Raw genomic sequence first — 18,955 nt, 5'->3', positions numbered from 1 at the left:
CTCTTGCCCCCAATCCCTCCCAGCATTAGAGTCTTTTCCAATGAGTCAACTCTTTGCAAAATGATAGAGGGAACCAATTGCTAGAATTCCTTCAGTGATCTCAAAGGATCTTTTAGGGCATGATCTTAGTGTTTGCCTTATTTTCACAATTTTTCCAGGTTAATTTATGTTGTAATAGGGCATGAACTGGCTAAGTCCTCTGTTCCTGGAAGTGTTCACATAATGGTTTGATTCTGTGGCCAATTTGTCCCTACTATGATGGGCTGTTTCATGGAAGATTCCCACAAATGTTCATTTGGGGTGTTATTGGGTGCTGTCAGATGGCCATTATGGATTTGCCAGACTTTATCCTCATAGATTGGATACCTTAATCATCCCCAGTATTTCTTTTCAGAATTTGGGTATTCAGATTTTATCCATCTATGATGAACTCTTTAAACTTGTACATGAATTTATTGTTCTTATTTTTGTTTTTAATGATTTAATGATGTCCTTGTATAATGACTTTAATCAGGGAAATCTGTTTAGCATGACAATCTGTAAATGTATTTATATAGTATATGTAAAGTATTTCTATAGTGATTATAGAATAGTATACTCACTTTTGTAATATCTCTACTATGAGTGTCTAGCTTTATGACAGCAATTATTTTAGCATGAAGACATCAGGTAATTGATGTATCTGTTATCTGTATATCCTTTTGGTGATGGTTGCACAATCTGTGACTATACTAAAGCCACTGAATTGTACACTTCAAATGGGTAAGTTGTAAGGAATGGAAATTATCTCAATAAAGCTGTTGGAAAAAAAGGGAGGAATGAAAAACATGACATTCATTTGAATATATGAGAATTTTTATTCTTATATATTCATATTTATAAGAATAAATATGAAAAGTTACTCAAATTCATTATCAGAAAAAGGCAGATCAAGACCACAGCAAGATACTCTTTTACACCAATGTTCAAAATTATCAAGTTCTAGGAAAAAAATATTGAGCTCTCCTATAAAATTGTTTGTGGCATTATGAATTAGGAACAGTACTTGGGAAAACGAGTTGTCATTGCCTTATATTCTTATTTCCTGTGGCTCAGAAATTCCAGTAAGTATATACCAACAGAAAGAACTTTCTGATGAGATTAGTAGTGAACACATGCATGCTGAAATGTGTAAACATTTGAAAGATCCAAATTACTCAATGACTCAATATTTTTCAAATGACCAATGCAAACTGATACAAAATCATGCATGATTAAAAGATCCATTCAAAATTCAAGATACAGTAATGTACTTTAATGTAACAGAATATAAAAAGTTCATCTGATTTCAGATTCCACATTGCAATGAATCTTTAAGAAACTATTGCTTGTCAAGTTTTGGTGTTATATAAAAGAAGAATATCCACAATTATTTGAAGAGGCTATAAAAACACTGTTCCTTCTTCCAACTACCACCCTATGCCAGGCTGGATTTTCTTCCTGTTCTTCAACAAAACAACACAGCACAATAAATTAAAGGCAGAATACTTTCTGAGAACTCAGCTGTCTTCTGTTAAGACAAACAAAAAAGTAAAACATAATGCTATACTTCTAATTATTTTCATAAAATCTTGTCATTAAAATATATTATTTATACTAACACATAGTGGACTCGTTTTTGTTTTTAAATGAATTTTAAAAGTAAATATTTTAAAATTTCTAACAAAACAAAACCAAAGCAAGCAGCAGGAGAATGTGCAGGTCAATGGCAAACATGTTCAAATGGTAGAGCTTTAAAGCAAAAGGTCTAGTAACCTTGTTAAACTCCTCCATGTAGCTACCAACTGACACTATTCCAAACCAAAAGGTCTAATTACTTAGAGCAAAGACCTAAGTGTAACAACCTTATGCAAAAAACTTAGTTAAACATCCCAGGCTAAAACAATAAACACAGTAATGAGAAGTCAATGAAAGTAGAGCTCAGGTAGTTACTGAAACCGACTCATCTGGGAGCTGACCTGACAAAGTTTGGACACAAGGGCTCAGTAAGAGCACCTGTTGACCCAGAGCTTACCTGGAATAATGCAAAATCAGCTTTTAAAACAATCTTAGTGGAAATTCCAGAATTGCCAAGGGATAATGAGACTTCCATTGCCATCTGAAATAAAAAGACAAAGCTGAATTTACTTCTTACCATGGTAATGGAGAACTATACTGATCAGGCAGAATCTGAGCAAACCTAACTGCAGGAGTCATAGAGTCTTTTGAAAGCATGGCATTCAGGATGGGTGGGCTTTGAGAGACACAGAAGGGGTGGCATGATCCTTAAAAGCTTGGTTACGCAAGTGACTATTGTTGATTGGTTGGTACTCTAAGGCATAATTTTTGGATTGAGTTTATCCCTGATTAGCTGACTTTTATAAGCAAAAGGCTAATGATGATCAGTTGGCTTACAAAAGCAGGTTCACTGAGATGAGTTGTGTTTATCAGCTGAATGTGTTCTCATAGTGACTTGGTTCTATTTTCGTTTAGTCACTCAGTTGTGCAAAGTTGTGCAAAGAGTTTGCAGAGTTCCGACTCTGCACACCCGTGGTCTGTAGCCTACCAGGCTCCTCTGTCTATGGGATTTCCTGGGCAAGAATACTGGAGTGGATTGCCATTTCCTTCTCCAGGGGAGCTTCCTGACCCAGGGATGGAACCCACATCTCCTGCATTGGCAGGCGGATTCTTTACCACTGAGCCACCTGAGAAGCCTGACTTGGTTTTATAGCTGCAAAAAAATCCATCTTTTTCTAAATTTGTGAGAATTTCTCATTCTGATTTTCTTATAGAACCATAGGACAGTTATCAAATATATTTGTTATAACATGTCGTTGTTCAAATTTCACTACTCCCTTAGAGCAAAAAAATTTTCAATTGAAGCATAGTTGATTTACTAGATGAGTTATAAGCTGGAATCAAGATAGGCGGGAGAAACATCAACAACCTCAGATGTTCAGATGATATCACTCTAATAGCAGAAAGCGAAGAGGAACTAAAGGATTCTTAATGAGGGTGAAAGAGTAGAGAGCCAAAGAATTGATGCTTTCAAACTGTGGTGCTGGAGAAAATTCCTGAGAGTCCCTACTGATCTATGATCATGCATGCATTTAGTTGTTATAGCCCTTGAATCATCTTTATTCTGAAACAGTTCCTCTGCTTTTGTTTCTCATGACCTTGTTATTTGAAGAACATGGGCCAGCTTTTTGTTTGACTTTGATTTTTATAGAACACCCTTCAATATGGATTTTTCTGATTCTTTCTTAATGGATAGATTTCGTTTATAAATTACTGGTAGGCACATCACAGAAGTGATGTTGTTACCCCAGTGAATTACTTTGTGGAACCTCAGTGAAACTAGTTTGTGCAAGTTTTGGTGATTTTCATAGTTGTCTCCACTGTAAAGTTACCATTTATCTCTTATTTACTAAGTATCTTATGAGGAGATACTTTGAGACTGTGCTCCTTAGACTTTTGCTCAATGGTTTTAACATTACTGATAATTATTGCCTGAATCAATTATCATGGTTGCAAAATGGCATTTCCTAACTCTGTCATTCTGTCTCTTTCCTTTATTTACTAATATTTTTAGTATCAGTATAGGCTCATGATTCTTATTTTATTCAATGGCCTATGATACCACTGTTCCAGATTCAGCCAGTGGGAGCCCTTTAAGCTGCTCTTGTGTCCTTTAAACATATTCCCAACATTTTTAAAGTACTTGTTACTTTCTGACACAAAATAGATATTCCAGGCTCTTCTTATACTTTCTCAACACAGCCCTGGTATTAGTCATTTCTCTAAGGATATTTGGATCCTTTCAGTGAAACATTTTTTTTCCATTAAAGTAGTTTGGATTTCACTACATATTAGTAAGTACATAGATAGTTGCATAGTATTCTACAATATAGTTGTACCTAATCTATTTAACATGCCTTCATTGAGTTGTTTCTAATCTTTTTTCTTAAATCAAACAATCCGGCAATGAAATGTCTCTAAACTTCATGAATGAGCATATTTGTAGGATAATCATTTAGAAGTGGTATTTTTGCATCAAAGAATTTGTAACTTTGATAAATACCGCAAATTGTCTTTCCTAGAGATTGTACCAATTAACATTTCTAACAGTATCATGAGGGCCAAAAATGAAGCTTACAAATTTAGGTCCAAATTCTGTTTTATCCATAGTACATTTAGAGGACTTAAATTTCCGATTGTATTATTTTACTAGAATAGACAGTTTAAGAAAAATTTCCTTAATCCAGTGATCAGGAAAAGTAGAACATGTAATCCTGCCCATGAGTAGCCCTGGTTATGAATTCAAACTGGATTAATTTTCTAAATTTATGGTTATGTTCTTTCTCCACAAAGGCCTGAAGCATAACAATGAGTCACTATTCCTTTTGGCTGCTCAAGACTGTCAGTTTCAATTATCTTTGTAGCTCTTGAGCTTCTAAAGACTTGTTTTCCCTCTGTAAATATGTTTTGAGATATAGGCAAATGATTTCTGCCATATACCGAGGGGTCCTTTCAAAAGCAGATATTTGTATTTCAATTGCAAATAATATTAATAGTTAAAAGCTGTCCTATAAAAGTTACAGAAAATTTGTGCCTGGAGCACAGTAGGAATCTCAGACTTTGGTTCTGAAAAGAATAGTTCAGGGGCATATTACAAATGTAGACTACTTGACTTGTCTAAGAACAACTGATTCAGTAGATCTGAGAGAGATGCAATGATTCTGGCACCACATTTTGAGACTTGAAGTGAAGGTCAGGTGTGTCCGACTCTTTGTGACCCCATGGACTATATAGTCTATGGAATTCTCCAGTCCAGAATACTGGAGTGGGTAGCCATTTCCTTCTCCAGGGGATCTTCCCAACTCAGGAATTGAACCCAGGTTTCCTGCATTGCAGGCGAATTCTTTATCAGTTGAGCCACAAAAGAAGCCCACATTTTGAGAAATATAGCATTAAATAACTATTGATGAACTGTAGTCTCTTACTTTTCATGTGGGCTAGAAAAACCATTTCAATGAAAAAGTGTTTTGTTGTTGTTGGGAGAGTATTCATGGTTTTCTAACATGTTTTATTTAAATCTGAGAAACCAATGTTTCTATGGCTAATATTTTCTGAATATTTACAGCATGTACCCACTCATTGTTTAAGCATTTTTCATGTATTGATTTACACATACCTCATAAGCCCATGGATGGAGGAGCCTGGTAGGCTGCAGTCCATGGGGTCGCTAAGAGTCAGACACGACTGAGCGACTTCACTTTCACTTTTCACTTTCATACATTGGAGAAGGAAATGGCAACCCACTCCAGTGTTCTTGCCTGGAGAATCCCAGGGACAGCGGGACCTGGTGGACTGCGGTCTATGGGGTCACACAGAGTCGGACACGACTGAAGCGACTTAGCAGCAGCAGCAGCATAAGCCTATGAGGCAAGTGCAATTACTCCCATTTTACAGAAAAGGAAACTGAGGCACAAGCAGTCAAGTGACTTGTCAGTCACATCATTAAGAAGTTGTAGGGTCAGGATTTAAACCCTAGTAATCAGCCGCTCTCATACTATATTGCCCCTCTCTTTTCATTTTAACTTAAAGGAACTCAATTTTCTCATCTGAAAAGGAGTTGACTTGGTCCTAAATGGCAGGAACCCTCTGCACAGTTCAGTGGAAAATGTGTAGTTACATGTACAGATAAAGCTCTTCGTCTGTTAAAGGATTAAAACACCTCTTAGTTAATATAATTATATAACATTGTGTAGTAGGTCTGAATGCAAGGGTAGTAGATTTCATGATGGTCATGGGTTATGTTGTTAGTTCTATATTTTTATTGTATAGGAACTAATAATGGGATAAAATAATCTTTAAATATTTTTCCATCTATTAATTATTGAAAAGTCCATCATGGGATCTCTGAGTAACATAGGATTTAAAAAGCTAAAAAGATCTCAAAGTCTGCCTTTCTTTAAATGAATCTAGCAACCTAGATAGCATATTAAAAAGCAGAGACATTACTTTGCCAACAAAGGTCCGTCTAGTCAAGGCTGTGGTTTTTCCAGTGGTCATGCATGGATGTGAGAGTTGGACTGTGAAGAAAGCTGAGCACTGAAGAATTGATGCTTTTGAACTGTGGTGTTGGAGAAGACTCTTGAGAGTTCCTGGGACTGCAAGGAGATCCAACCAGTCCATCCTAAAGGAGATTGGTCCTGGGTGTTCACTGGAAGGACTGATGCTGAAACTGAAACTCCAATACTTTGCCCACCTCATGCGAAGAGTTGACTCATTGGAAAAGACCCTGATGCTGGGAGGGATTGGGGGGCAGGAGGAGAAGGGGATGACAGAGGATGAGATGGCTGGATGCCATCACCGACTCGATGGACATGAGTTTGAGTGAACTCAGGGAGTTGGTGATGGACAGGGAGGCCTGGTGTGCTATGATTCATGGGGTCTCGAACAGTCAGACACAACTGAGCAACTGAACTGAACTCATTGGATTGAGGGTGCAAGACTTTTATGTTCTGAGGAGAAACAGAGATACAGGATTTGGAGAGGCGGAGAAGATAGAAATTAGTTGAATGAATAGATGAAAGATGGATGAGTTAATGGACAAATTGATAAACTAAACTAAAATATTCATTGGGTGTCAGGTAATATAAAATTCAGTGGGAGCCGGTTCATGGTGGTTGCTTCAGAATTCCTATAAAAGAGAAGCTTGGGTATAGCAATCTAGTTGGAAAGACGTCTGGAGAAGGGTCTATGTGATGAATGAGATTTGTCTAGACTCTGCGATATCTTAGTAATGATACTTTAGATCAGACTAAGCAAATACCAAAGAACAGGGAGGAGGCAATGATTAAGATAATGGCTGGAACTAATGCCCCTCAGGCTAACCTGCAACTCTTCCACTTCAGGCATACGTAAGATACTTTAACAGGTTTACATACAAAAAGCTATCAGCAGGGAGACAACATTTAATTCTCCATTGGGATAAAGTAGATAGGGGAAGGATTTCATTAAAAGGTATATTTTAGTTGACATTTACCACACCTGAAAAATTGACTTAATGGTCTAAACACAAAGAATAACATAGACCTTCAAAGGCACAGAAAATTTACAGATTTTGGCAGATTGTTTAGAACCTGGCTGAAGTGGGGCTCAGGCTGGAGGTGAAGCAGTGACCCAATAATAGCCTTGCATGTTATGCCAAGAATTTTGAAATTCATCCTGTGATTGATGGGAACTGCTAAAGGATCTCTGGTGTGAGAGTGACGATGATAAATTACAAAACATTTCAGGAAGAGCATGGTTGTATACACTTGAAAGAGGAGCAAGATGACCACCCCAACCTCTTTTTTATAAAGGAGGAATTAGGGGGGAAAAAAGAGTAGAACAAAGGCCCTACACATAAGGGATTGATATTCTAGTGGGGAGAAGCAGACAATAAAAAAATAGATACACGATGAAATATCAGAGTGTGGTAAGTGTTAGAAAGAAGAGAAAAGCCGAGCGAGGCACACCAGCATTGGGTGGAGGTACTGAATACTTGTCTCAAGACAAAGTTAATGTTTTTTCCACTAATCTCACACCCTTCATAAAAAATAACAGGATTTCAAGATCCTCTCTCTTTCCAACACAAGAAATCCACAATACTGAGATCTCAATCCAATGCAATGCTGTCCATATATTTCAGTCTAATAACCTTTTTCCCTTAAGTATCTGTGTTTTGCCAAAATGCAGAAAATGAGCAAATTCCCCTCCAAATGTTTAAGGATTTGCTACCAGACTGCATTGAAAAGCTTTCTCCTCCATTATGTCTAAAGTGTCTCTACATTTCATCCAGACACAGCTTTAAACTATTTCTTAAAATCTTTAATTTCCACAGCTTGGCTCACAAGGACTTGTGTGTCTCCTCTCTCTTCCTTCATCTTTTTGTTTAAGAAACATCCTGTGAGAGCTTGGTTTGGTAGACGCTTTACTAGGTGCCGGAGAAGGCAATGGCACCGCACTCCAGTACTCTTGCCTGGAAAATCCCATGGACCGAGGAGCCTGGTGGGCTGCAGTCCATGGGGTCGCTAAGAGTCGGACAGGACTGAGCAACTTCACTTTCACTTTTTCACTTTCATGCATTGCAGAAGGAAATGGCAACCCACTCCAGTGTTCTTGCCTGGAGAATCCCAGGGATGGGGGAGCCTGGTGGGCTGCCGTCTATGGGGTCACACAGAGTCGGACACGACTGAAGTGACTTAGCAGCAGCAGTAGCAGTTGCTAGGTGCAGATAACACAGAGCAGGGCAAACCACAGCCCTGAATTCAGTACAGCTGATAGTTGTACAGTGTGGATAAGTAGAGGCTCAAGCCGGGTGCCTGCACCCATGAGACCAGGGTGGAAAGACCAGTTGCTCTTGGGCCTTAGATGCTATTTTAAAGTAGATACAATTTTGAGTGCAGCGGGAAGTGCTCAGAGGTCTATAAAAGGGGTAAGGACTTTCATTCCTCGGTGGCTCAGACGGTGAAGAGTGCTGGAGACCTGGGTTCAATCCCTGGGTTGGGAAGATCCCCAGGGGAAGGAAATGGCAACCCATTCCAGTACTCTTGCCTGGAAAATTCCATGGACTGAGGAGCTTGGTAGGCTACAGTCCATGGGGTCCCAGAGTCGTACACGACTGAGCGACTTCACTTTCAATGACTTTCATTAAGGGTATAAGTAGGTTCTCCAAGTATTAAGTCTCCAAGAGTTAAGTGTTAATCAAGTCCCACCCTTCAATACCTGAGGCCAATTAGAAGAATGTAGATCCTAAATCGACTGAATCAGAATATCTAAGGCGGGAGGGGGTGGGGGGCAGAAGCAGGCAGTTGAATCATGAATATGCTCCCGGCCATTGTTATGTACTCTTAAAACAGGAGAGCCTCTGGACTCTTCAACGTTTTCTCACTTGGCTTTCACCTGAAGTCGGTACTATTATCATCCATATTTTACACAGGAGGAAGTTGAGGCATAAAAAAGTTGATTAACTTGCCAAGGTGACGCGGAAGTAGGGTTGGAATCTAGACCAATCTAAACGCTGCTCTTAAATATCAGTACAGTTATCTCCTGTTGTTAAATGATTTGTTGCTAATACTTCAACAAATACTGGACTTGCAGTTTGAAGATCCACTAAATTTAGTCTGGTGAACTTGGCGATCCGCTTACATTTTGAATTTCAAGTTTCTAGATGGTAACATTTGGGCCCAACCTCCCTCCCCACCCCGCAAGGTGACCTGAGGGGTAGGGCGGGACAACAAGGCGGGGAATGGAGGCGATCGATGATTTGGGCACTCCGCCCCCTGTTGGATTGGCTCGAGCCTCTCCCGCTAGGCCTGTTTTACTCCCGCGCACTCCGGGGCCCGCCCCCGCCGCCATCTTGGTCGAGGAGGGAGCGGGCCGCACGCGGGAGTAAACAGCCCGAACTGGGAAAGTGGAGCTGTGGCCACGTCCGGGTGCTGCAGGGCAGCGGCGGAGACGACGCAGGCCTATCCTCGTACGTCGGGGTGAATGCTGGGGTGTCAGTGCTAGGCGGCGGGGAACCTTCAGCCTGATCAATCTCCGCCCCCTCGCGGCGAGACGCCTCGTTCCCCGGGCTTCTCCCGCCCCCAGCTGGTCTCCTCCCCCTGTTGAAAGCTGCCCGGGAAAGTGGTGGCGGGAGCGGGTCGGGACCGGAGCGCGGCGTGGCCCTGGGTGCGTGTTGCGGCGCTCAGGGGAAGGTTAGGCCTTTGGGTTTGTGCGCCAGGGACCCCGGTGTAGACGCAGTGGGGCTGTGAGCCCGCGGCGGGAGCGCGGGTCTGGGGCCCGGACTCACGCCGGGCCGCCCGGGTCGGTTTCCATCGGTCACCGGATTGTCTCCTCTTCCGGTCCGGGCCTCAGGGTGGCCGACATGACGGCCGCGGATCAGAGCCCCCTGGCACCGCTGTTGGAGACTTTGGAAGACCCTTCCGCCTCCCTTGGAGAGCAGACCGACGCTTACCTGACCCTGACCAGGTGAGGCCTGTTGGGGGCGGATGGGGGTGGGGCGCCCTGGGGGGTCGTAGGGGGAAGACAGTCCGGGTGCTGCATGCCGAGCGAGTTTGTGTATTCAAGAAGCTTTGCAGCTTGTGGGGGGACGCCGGGGTCGCTAGTGAGGCGAGGTGGGGTGGGGAGTGCGTGCTGGGTGACATTCCGGGGTGCAGGTGCTGCTGCCCTTACGGTGTCTGTTTGGAATGAGGAAGCCTGCACGTGTGTCTTGTAAGAGGAGGATTAAGAAAAGTTTGGGAGGGATTTGGCCAGAGTAGTGGTTTTTCAGTGTAAGCCACCTGTATTTCGGGACAGTGGGGAAACCCAGAATTGGTTTTTTAATATAGAGCAATAACTCGAGTTTTATTTAACCGCAAGTGCTTCGCACTGTTTTCTCCCCTGCAGACTGTTTTTTTCCGACTTCTCTGTCGGTTGTTTGGAAATTGATACAAAATGATAAATGTTTAGTAAGTTTTAGTAAATTTGTAACTAGCGATAGGTTTCCTTGTTTCCTCTTCACCTAGCGAAGCTGTCAAAACGTGTACTGTGTGGATGCACAAGTTATTCTGAGGTTTATTCGCGTTTAGTTGTTGTTTAGTCGCTAAGTTGTGTCGAACTCTTTGCGACCCCATGCACTGTAGCCCACTCTATCCATGGGATTTTCCAGTCAGGAATACCGGAGTGGGTTGTCATTTCCTTCTCCAGGGGATCTTCCCGAGCCAGGAATCGAACCCACGTCTCCTGCATTGGCCGGCAGATTCTTTACTGCTGAGCCATCAGGGAAGCTTCACTTTTTCAGATGTATATCGAATTAAATATTCTTAAGTATCTTAAGTATTGGATCAATTTGCCAATGTTCTAACATGATGTTTAAAAAGATTGTGCAGGTATTTCATAGTTCATTTTTGTATCTGCCATTTGCATAAACAATGCTCTTTCTGCTTTTAAGTCGTATGACTGGAGAAGATGGAAAAGAAATCATTACAGAAATTGAGAAAAAACTTCCTCAGCTATTTAAAGTTTTAAAGGTACGTATCTGTGTTGTAAATAGTAAATAGTTTTTTTTTTTACTTTGTGGAGGGAAAAAGATTTTGCTAACTAACTCAAAAACTTTGACTCTAAAATAAAATAACAGGGATATTATAGTACTATTTGAGGACTTGCAGTGTATCAAGTGCTGTCTGATTTTCTTGTTTTCTCTTAATCCTCCCTGTCCAGCTGAGGCTCCTCTTTAATCCCCACTTTGCAGAAGAAATGGGTTTAATGTGTGTAAATTTAGCTGCGGTGACCACTTGAGTCCAAAACTTTCACTCTTAATAGAACAGTGCTTCTAAATGATTCTGTAGTTTTGTCTTTGATCTACTGTGTCGGTAACATTCATTTTTTTATCTTCACTCACCCATATTTCTGCCATTCTTGCTTGGTTAAAAAACAGTTATTATGCTTATCTTGTTTGCTTGTTTATAGGGAGGTTGTGTAGTTTAGCATCAAACTGAGGACATATATTCTTGTTCTCGTTTGAGTATACTGTGGCTTTGTGGCTTTCCTAAACACCTAACTTAATTTCCTTGTTTTTGGAATGAAGAGGTTGAACTAAATCTCCAAAGTCCCTTTGAGTTCTTATTTTTATGACCCTGTTTTTGTGCTTCTACATGGAAGTAGTCTAAAGGTGTTTATTGCACACTTAAGCATTATTTTTGTCTAAATATTGAGGCACTGGGGATACTGCCTTGCCTAACCTTAAATATTCTTATAGCTTTCAGTTCTTTTTGTTCATATAAGGAGGAACTTTACTGTGTAGTAGTTCAAGACTTAGCCATAAGTAAACAATGTTAATGGTATTATCCCATTTTTCTTTGTCGTTTTCACATTCCAGTACTGTTTGATGTGATGATGACATGTATCATCTATTTGGTATTTGAGAGTATGTAGGATCAGGAAATCATTTACATGCAATTTGAATCAAGTTGCATTGTTTGTAAATAGAGTTGGTAACTAAAATGCCTGATGAATAATTATTTGGAAGCCTGTGGGTGGTTAATGATAGGATGATCAAAAGTTGATCACACATATGCTAGCTGCTATTTAGGAGATGCAGTATTAGCTCTCATAGTCTTCAGTGTGTAAGACTTCATCTATTTGTGATTATCTGAACAGATTGCCTTAATATCCCATGTATCTCAGGGTTTAGTATTTTGGATGTTTGGTTGGATTAATTATAAAATGGGTGCTCCAAGGAAGTGTCTGTTCTTATATATGACTGCTAACATTTACCATTCTTCCTAGTCAAGCATAGCAAATAGTTGAAGATTTCTTGGATATCTGATTTTAGAAGCAAGGGGGAGACTTGAAGATACATTAGTTTGGAATAGGAAATGGTACCAAGAAAGATGCAAGGTTACAAGTAAATGTAGGGTTAGGAACAAATGGAAAGACTTTTGCCTTTGACAGATCTGAGATTTTATAGCTTTTACATGTAGAATATGGGGTTGAGCTTTGAACTCCAAATGGTCATGGATTCAGAATCTTCTATCTGAAGTATTGAGATGACGTTTAAAGCCACTTGCACTTTAGCTACTTAGTGAATGTTACTTCTAACTCCTTCCCTCTCTGTTAGAGGTGGTGTTCCACTCTATAGCTGAATGTCAGCTTTTGCCTTTGAATCTTTGCTTACTTTATGTAAGTTTTGCTCCTACTTTTACTTCTTTTCTAGTGTCTTCACCATCTTCATTTGTTGCCCCCCGACTTTTTTTTTTTTGCTTTCAGGTGTGCAGAGATGCTCTTTTTTTTTTTTAAAGGAAAATTCTTAGCTGATCTCCACATAGTTTCCCTCTTTCTTTGTCAAGCTGTATCCCTGGTCTCTAAATCTTCAGTTCAGTCACTCAGTTGTGTCTGACTCTGCGACCCCATGAATCGCAGCACGCCAGGCCTCCCTGTCCATCACCAACTCCCGGAGTTCACTGAAACTCACATCCATCGAGTCGGTGATGCCATCCAGCCATCTCATCATCTGTCATTCCCTTTTCCTCCTGCCCCCAATCCTTCCCAGCATCAGAGTCTTTTTCAATAAGTCAACTCTTCACACGAGGGGCCAAAGTACTGGAGTTTCAGCTTTAGCATCATTCCTTCCAAAGAACACCCAGGGCTGATCTCCTTTAGAATGGACTGGTTGGATCTCCTTGGAGTCCAAGCAACTCTCAAGAGTCTTCTCCAACACCACAGTTCAAAAGCATCAATTCTTTGGTACTCACCCTTCTTCACAGTCCAACTCTCATATCCATACATGACCACTGGAAAAACCATAGCCTTGACTAAATGAACTTTTGTTGGCAAAGTAATGTCTCTGCTTTTGAATATGCTATCTAGGTTGGTCATAACTTTCCTTCCAAGGAGTAAGCGTCTTTTAATTTCATGGCTGCAATCACCATCTGCCGTGATTTTGGAGCCCCAAAAAATAGTCTGATACCATTTTCCACTGTTTCCCCATCTATTTGCCATGAAGTGATGGGACCAAATGCCATGATCTTCCTTTTCTGAATGTTGAGCTTTAAGCCAGTTTTTTCACTCTCCTCTCTCACTTTCATCAAGAGGCTTTTTAGTTCCTCTTCACTTTCTGCCATAAGGGTGGTCAGATCAGATCAGATCAGTCGCTCAGTTGTGTCCAACTCTTTGCAACCCCATGAATCGCAGCACGCCAGGCCTCCCTGTCCATCACCAACTCCCGGAATTCACTCAGACTCACGTCCATCGAGTCAGTGATGCCATCCAGCCATCTCATCATCTGTCGTCCCCTTCTCCTCCTGCCCCCAATCCATTCCAGCATCAGTCTTTTCCAATGAGTCAACTCTTCCAATGAGGTGGCCAAAGTCCTGGAGTTTCAGCTTTAGCATCATTCCCTCCAAAGAAATCCCAGGACTGATCTCCTTCAGAATGGACTGGCTGGATCTCCTTGCAGTCCAAGGGACTCTCAAGAGTCTTCTCCAACACCACAGTTCAAAAACATCAATTCTTCGGCGTTCAGCCTTCTTCACAGTCCAACTCTCACATCCATACATGACCACAGGAAAAACCATAGCCTTGACTAGACGAACCTTTGTTGGCAAAGTAATGTCTCTGCTTTTGAATATGCTATCTAGGTTGGTCATAACCTTCCTTCCAAGGAGTAAGCGTCTTTTAATTTCGTGGCTGCAGTCACCATAAGGGTGGTATCATCTACATATCTGAAGTTACTGATATTTCTCCCAGCAGTCTTGATTCCAGCTTGTGCTTTTTCCAGCCCAGCGTTTCTCATGATGTACTCTGCATATAAGTTAAATAAGCAGGGTGATGATATACAGCCTTGACGTACTCCTTTTCCTATTTGGAACCAGTCTGTTGTTCCATGTCCAGTTCTGTTGCTTCCTGACCTGCATACAAATTTCTCAAGAGGCAGATCAGGTGGTCTGGTATTCCCATCTCTTTCAGAATTTTCCACAGTTTATTGTGGTCCACACAGTCAAAGGCTTTGGCATAGTCAATAAAGCAGAAATAGATGTTTTTCTGGAACTCTTTTGCTTTTTCCATGATTCAGCGGATGTTGGCAATTTGATCTCTGGTTCCTCTGTCTTTTCTAAAACCAGCTTGAACATCTGGAAGTTCGCGGTTCACGTATTGCTGAAGCCTGGCTTCTTAATCTTACTCCCTTTTAATCTACTCAAGGATTTGCTGATTTTTGCCATTAAAATATAATTTTGTTTTTAATCAACTTTTCCATCTAAAAATTCATTTGCAGTTGTACTTATTTGTAAAAATGTGGTTTTGTTTTTGTAGACTCACATTGCCAGTCAAAACTCAGAGCTCAGTAGTGCTGCTCTACAGGCCTTGGGGTTTTGCTTATATAATCCCAAAATTGCCTCTGGATTATCAGGTAGGTTTGTTGTGATGGAATATTTTTAGAGTTTATAGTTTGATATTGTTAAATGTACTGTTATTTCTCAATTTCACAACCTGTAGTTTAGGGTTTGCTTTTGAGAATGAGTCTGTAGATTATATCATTAGATTATATCATTGTAGTAAAGTTTCTTAGACATAGCTCTAGCTTTGATAACTATAAAATTTGTTCTAAAAGAAAATACAGTAAGCCTATTTTAAAATGTTGAGAAACCATCTTGATAATAAACATACCTGTTTTGGAAGTTTATAATTAGATAGAATTAATTTTGGGAGGTGGATGGGTCATTTATTTTATACAAGCATGTGTTAAGGAATTTGCTATTAGAAAAGTTCTTTTACATAGTGGTAAATTAGATAATTTGGAGCTAAAAGTGGTAATGAAAGCACAGGATCTGATGCTCTTCTGAGTTTTATAGCATCCTTGACCCTCTGCATCCTTGGATGCAAAACTCATGGAGATCTCAGTACTACACCATTTCATGTAAGGGACTTGAGCATCTCCTGGTTTTTGATATTCCTGAGGGGAAGTCCTAGAACCAATCCCCCATGGATATCAGGGGAGGACTATAATCCTAATTGTTGCTCTGTAAGTAGCTTCTCATAGTATAGGTATGGGGATGATCTTTAGAGATGGATAATTAGGAATAGGGAATAAAGATATCAGAAAGTTGTTACCATCTTTTTTTCCGAGGGAAAACTTTCCACTTATTTAATATACAGAAATGTTAGCAATCTGAAGTAGGAGTTGTTCATTTTGTAGCAGAGATACAGGATTTATAACATCTTGCCAAAAATTGACTCGTACGTTCAAACCTAATCAATCAGTTCAGTTGTGTCCAACTCTTTGCCATCCCATGGACTGTAGCACGCCAGGCTTCCCTGTCTATCACCAACTCTCAGAGCCTGCTCAAACTCATGTCCATCAAATTGGTGATGCCATCCAGCCATCTCATCCTCTGTCATCCCCTTCTGCCTTTAGTCTTTCCCAGCATCAGGGTCTCTTCAAATGAGTCGGTTCTTCACATCAGGTGGCCAAAGGGTTGGAGTTTCAGCTTCAGCATCAGTCCTTCCAATGAATGTTCAGGACTGATTTCCTTTAGGATTGACTGGTTTGATCTCCTTGCAGACCAAGGGACTCTCAAGAGTCTTCCCCAACACCACAGTTCGAAAGCATCAAACCTAATAATAAGATCCTATAGAAATATTTTAGTTGAAAAATTATTGATTTCATGTCTATTATCTGTTTTCACTGAGTATACATTCTCTCTGACCAGAATTTTGTGTTTTGGGGGAAAGTTTGATTATTAGCATAAGTTTTCTGGTCCTTTTCTCTGGATATGCATTTAATTTTAATGACAATGACAATTATTTTTATCTGTTAGGAATTTTAAAGGATGTAAAAGATTCTGCATAATTAAATTTTTTTTTGCTTGTTTTTCAGAGATAAATATTCAAGAACTGCTTTCAAAACTGAATGATATTGTTAAAAGTTCAGATAAAAATGTACGTACTAGGGCACTTTGGGTGATATCCAAGCAGACGTTTCCCACTGAAGTCGTTGGCAAAGTAGTGAGTATAGTTTTTGTATGTCTTCTTAACTACATGCCACTTAAAAAATAGAGGCTTACTTGATTTGTGTTTGTTTGTTTCTGTCTTTCAGGTTTCTAGTATCATTGACTCACTAGAAATAGTATTTAATAGAGGAGAGATGCTTTCTGCTGTTGTGGATTATGAAGCATTAAATGTCATTATAAGGTATGAGTTTGGATACTATACAAATTAGAATAGTTTCAGTAATTTAGAATTGAAGGAATAATCTTTTGGGACTTGAAATTGAGTTAGACATTGAAAGAAGGAAATGTCTTCTAGACTAAAATTCTCAAAGTAATAGGAAGAGGAAAGTAGATGTGCATTAAGTTACCAGGTTTTTTTTATTTTTACTGAAATAGTCTTTAAAATATCTCTGTTAAAGTTTTTGCAAAAGTTTAAAAAATAGAGACTTCTAAGTTGGCTATAGCAGGTAATTTGAAAGTGAAAGTGGTAGTCACTGAGTCGTGTCTTGACTCTTTGTGACCATATGGACTGTAGTCTGCCAGACTCTTCTGTCCATTGGATTCTCCAGGCAAGAATACTGGAGTGGGTTGCCATCCCCCTCGCCAGGAGATCTTCCTCACCTGGGGATGGAACCTGGGTCTCTTGCATTGCAGGCAGATTCTTTACCACCAGGGAACCCGGTGGCAGGTACTTAGGAAAGCATTAAAACAATTTCTAACAGCGGATGAGGGGAACAGGGAAATCTTCTATCTTCTTCCTACCCATCCTTGCCTTTCACAATGGGTATGCTGACAACACAAACTATTGATGTGCTTTATCTTAACTTGTTTTTCATTCTTTAGTTGAAACTGTTCTTTAGTTGTTGAGCTATATGCTTTAACTAGTATTCTGATGCCCTGATTGATGTTCACAGTATATCATGGTTCTCTAGCTGTTCTCTCCTATAAGAATATAATTTGTGTAAAAATAATTACTAAAGTTTTTTAATCTGAAGAAAGATGTGTTTTCATTATTTGAAAAATTTATTAAAATAGGGAAGTCTACAAATTATGTTAGATCTATTTTTGTGTGTGTGTGTATTGTAGATAATATTCTAAAATAAATGGACCATACTGTGCATATTTCTGTGTACTATTTACTTCCCCAGTAGTTTAGACATAAAGGTAGTTTAGAAATAAAACTACTTAAACTAATTTAGTCATTGATTTCTCTATTACAGACTAATTGAACAAGCCCCAGTTCAAATGGGAGAAGAGTCAATTAGGTGGGCAAAATTGGTCATACCTTTACTGGTTCATTCAGCCCAAAAAGTACATTTGCGGGGAGCCACTGCTCTAGAGATGGGAATGCCTTTGTTGCTTCAGAAACAGCAAGAAATAGCATCTATCACAGAGCAGCTTATGACTACCGTAAGTAATACTTTTTTGGATATTGCACTGTGAGGTTTTGCACCAAGCATAGGACTCATATTGGTGTAATTGCACTATGATCTAGGAAGTTCCTCTTTGAATTAAATTTAAGAATTGCTTGAATTAATATCACCCACTTCTAATTACGGTAAGGAAAGGAGCTGTCTATTCAGTGTTAACTGCAATCTTGGCATTTTATTTCATCCATAAAGAATGAAGAAATTGCATTTTTGGAAAAGGGAGAGCGTTATCTGATTCATCACTATCTGGATTGTTACAGCATAATCCCAGGAGCTACAGATTTAAGGCATAAAAGTGCATGTAGTGTGTACAATTTCCCATTATTATTTGCCCAAAGTTTTAGGTTTTTCAGTCTTGTAACATTTATTGAGTACCTGTTATGTACTGGACATTGGTTTAGGTACTGTGTATATAGCAGTGAACAAAAGCAATTTGTTTTGGAGCTTATTTTCTAGTGGGAGCAATAAAGTATGTAGTACATTTAGGAAAGAGATTATGGGAAACAGTGGGGACTGGATGAAAGTGCTTTCCACGAGAAAGGGTGATGTGGTCAGAGAAGGAAAAAGAATAGGTGATTTGAAGGGGTAATAGGAGTTAGCTAATTGAATGATGAAGAGTAAACTTATTCAAGTTAGGAGGAACCGTGGAAGCAAAGGCCTTGTTCTGATGTGCTAGGTTGTGTTCATCAAACACTGGGCAGTGTGATAGAGTGAATGAGGATGAGAGGGTAGAAGATGATGTCAGAAACAGGGCCAAGCCACATAGGACCTTGTAGACCATTGTAAGCACTTGGCTTTTATTGCTTTATTGCTTGGTTTTAAAGCATCTGGATTATATTGAAAACCATATTTGAAGGTTTTGAGTCTATGAGTGATATACGTACAGACTTGGCTTTTAAGGGGATCCCTCTGCCTATGTTGAAGAAATTCTAGGCAGGGGTTGCATAGGAGCAGGGAACCCAGTTGGGAGATAGTACAGTAATCCAG

At 39.9% G+C, this 18,955-nt stretch overlaps 1 protein-coding gene across 7 annotated transcripts in view; it reads left to right on the top strand.

Annotated features, from left to right (window-relative positions):
• Positions 1-9,395: 9,395 nt before the first annotated feature.
• RIF1 (replication timing regulatory factor 1) overlaps positions 9,396-18,955 on the top strand; it is a 62,101-nt gene continuing 52,541 nt past the window's right edge. For 5 of the 7 annotated variants that reach the window (XM_061438193.1, XM_061438243.1, XM_061438214.1 and 2 more), the window contains exons 1-7: positions 9,396-9,544; positions 9,928-10,041; positions 11,003-11,081; positions 14,863-14,959; positions 16,427-16,554; positions 16,646-16,740; positions 17,759-17,948. In XM_061438193.1, the coding sequence (XP_061294177.1) occupies positions 9,938-10,041; positions 11,003-11,081; positions 14,863-14,959; positions 16,427-16,554; positions 16,646-16,740; positions 17,759-17,948 (693 nt within the window). In that variant the 5' untranslated portion in view covers positions 9,396-9,544; positions 9,928-9,937. Of the gene's footprint in view, positions 9,545-9,573; positions 9,768-9,927; positions 10,042-11,002; positions 11,082-14,862; positions 14,960-16,426; positions 16,555-16,645; positions 16,741-17,758; positions 17,949-18,955 lie in introns of those variants that run through there. The other 2 variants (XM_061438233.1, XM_061438224.1) reach the window with 2 other exon arrangements.

The sequence above is a fragment of the Bos javanicus genome, chromosome 2 (assembly GCF_032452875.1).
Source record: "Bos javanicus breed banteng chromosome 2, ARS-OSU_banteng_1.0, whole genome shotgun sequence".
Classification (NCBI taxonomy): Eukaryota; Metazoa; Chordata; class Mammalia; order Artiodactyla; family Bovidae; genus Bos; species Bos javanicus.
The sequence above is the reverse complement of the archived record's forward strand: the minus strand, read 5'-3'. Positions and strand labels throughout refer to the sequence as shown.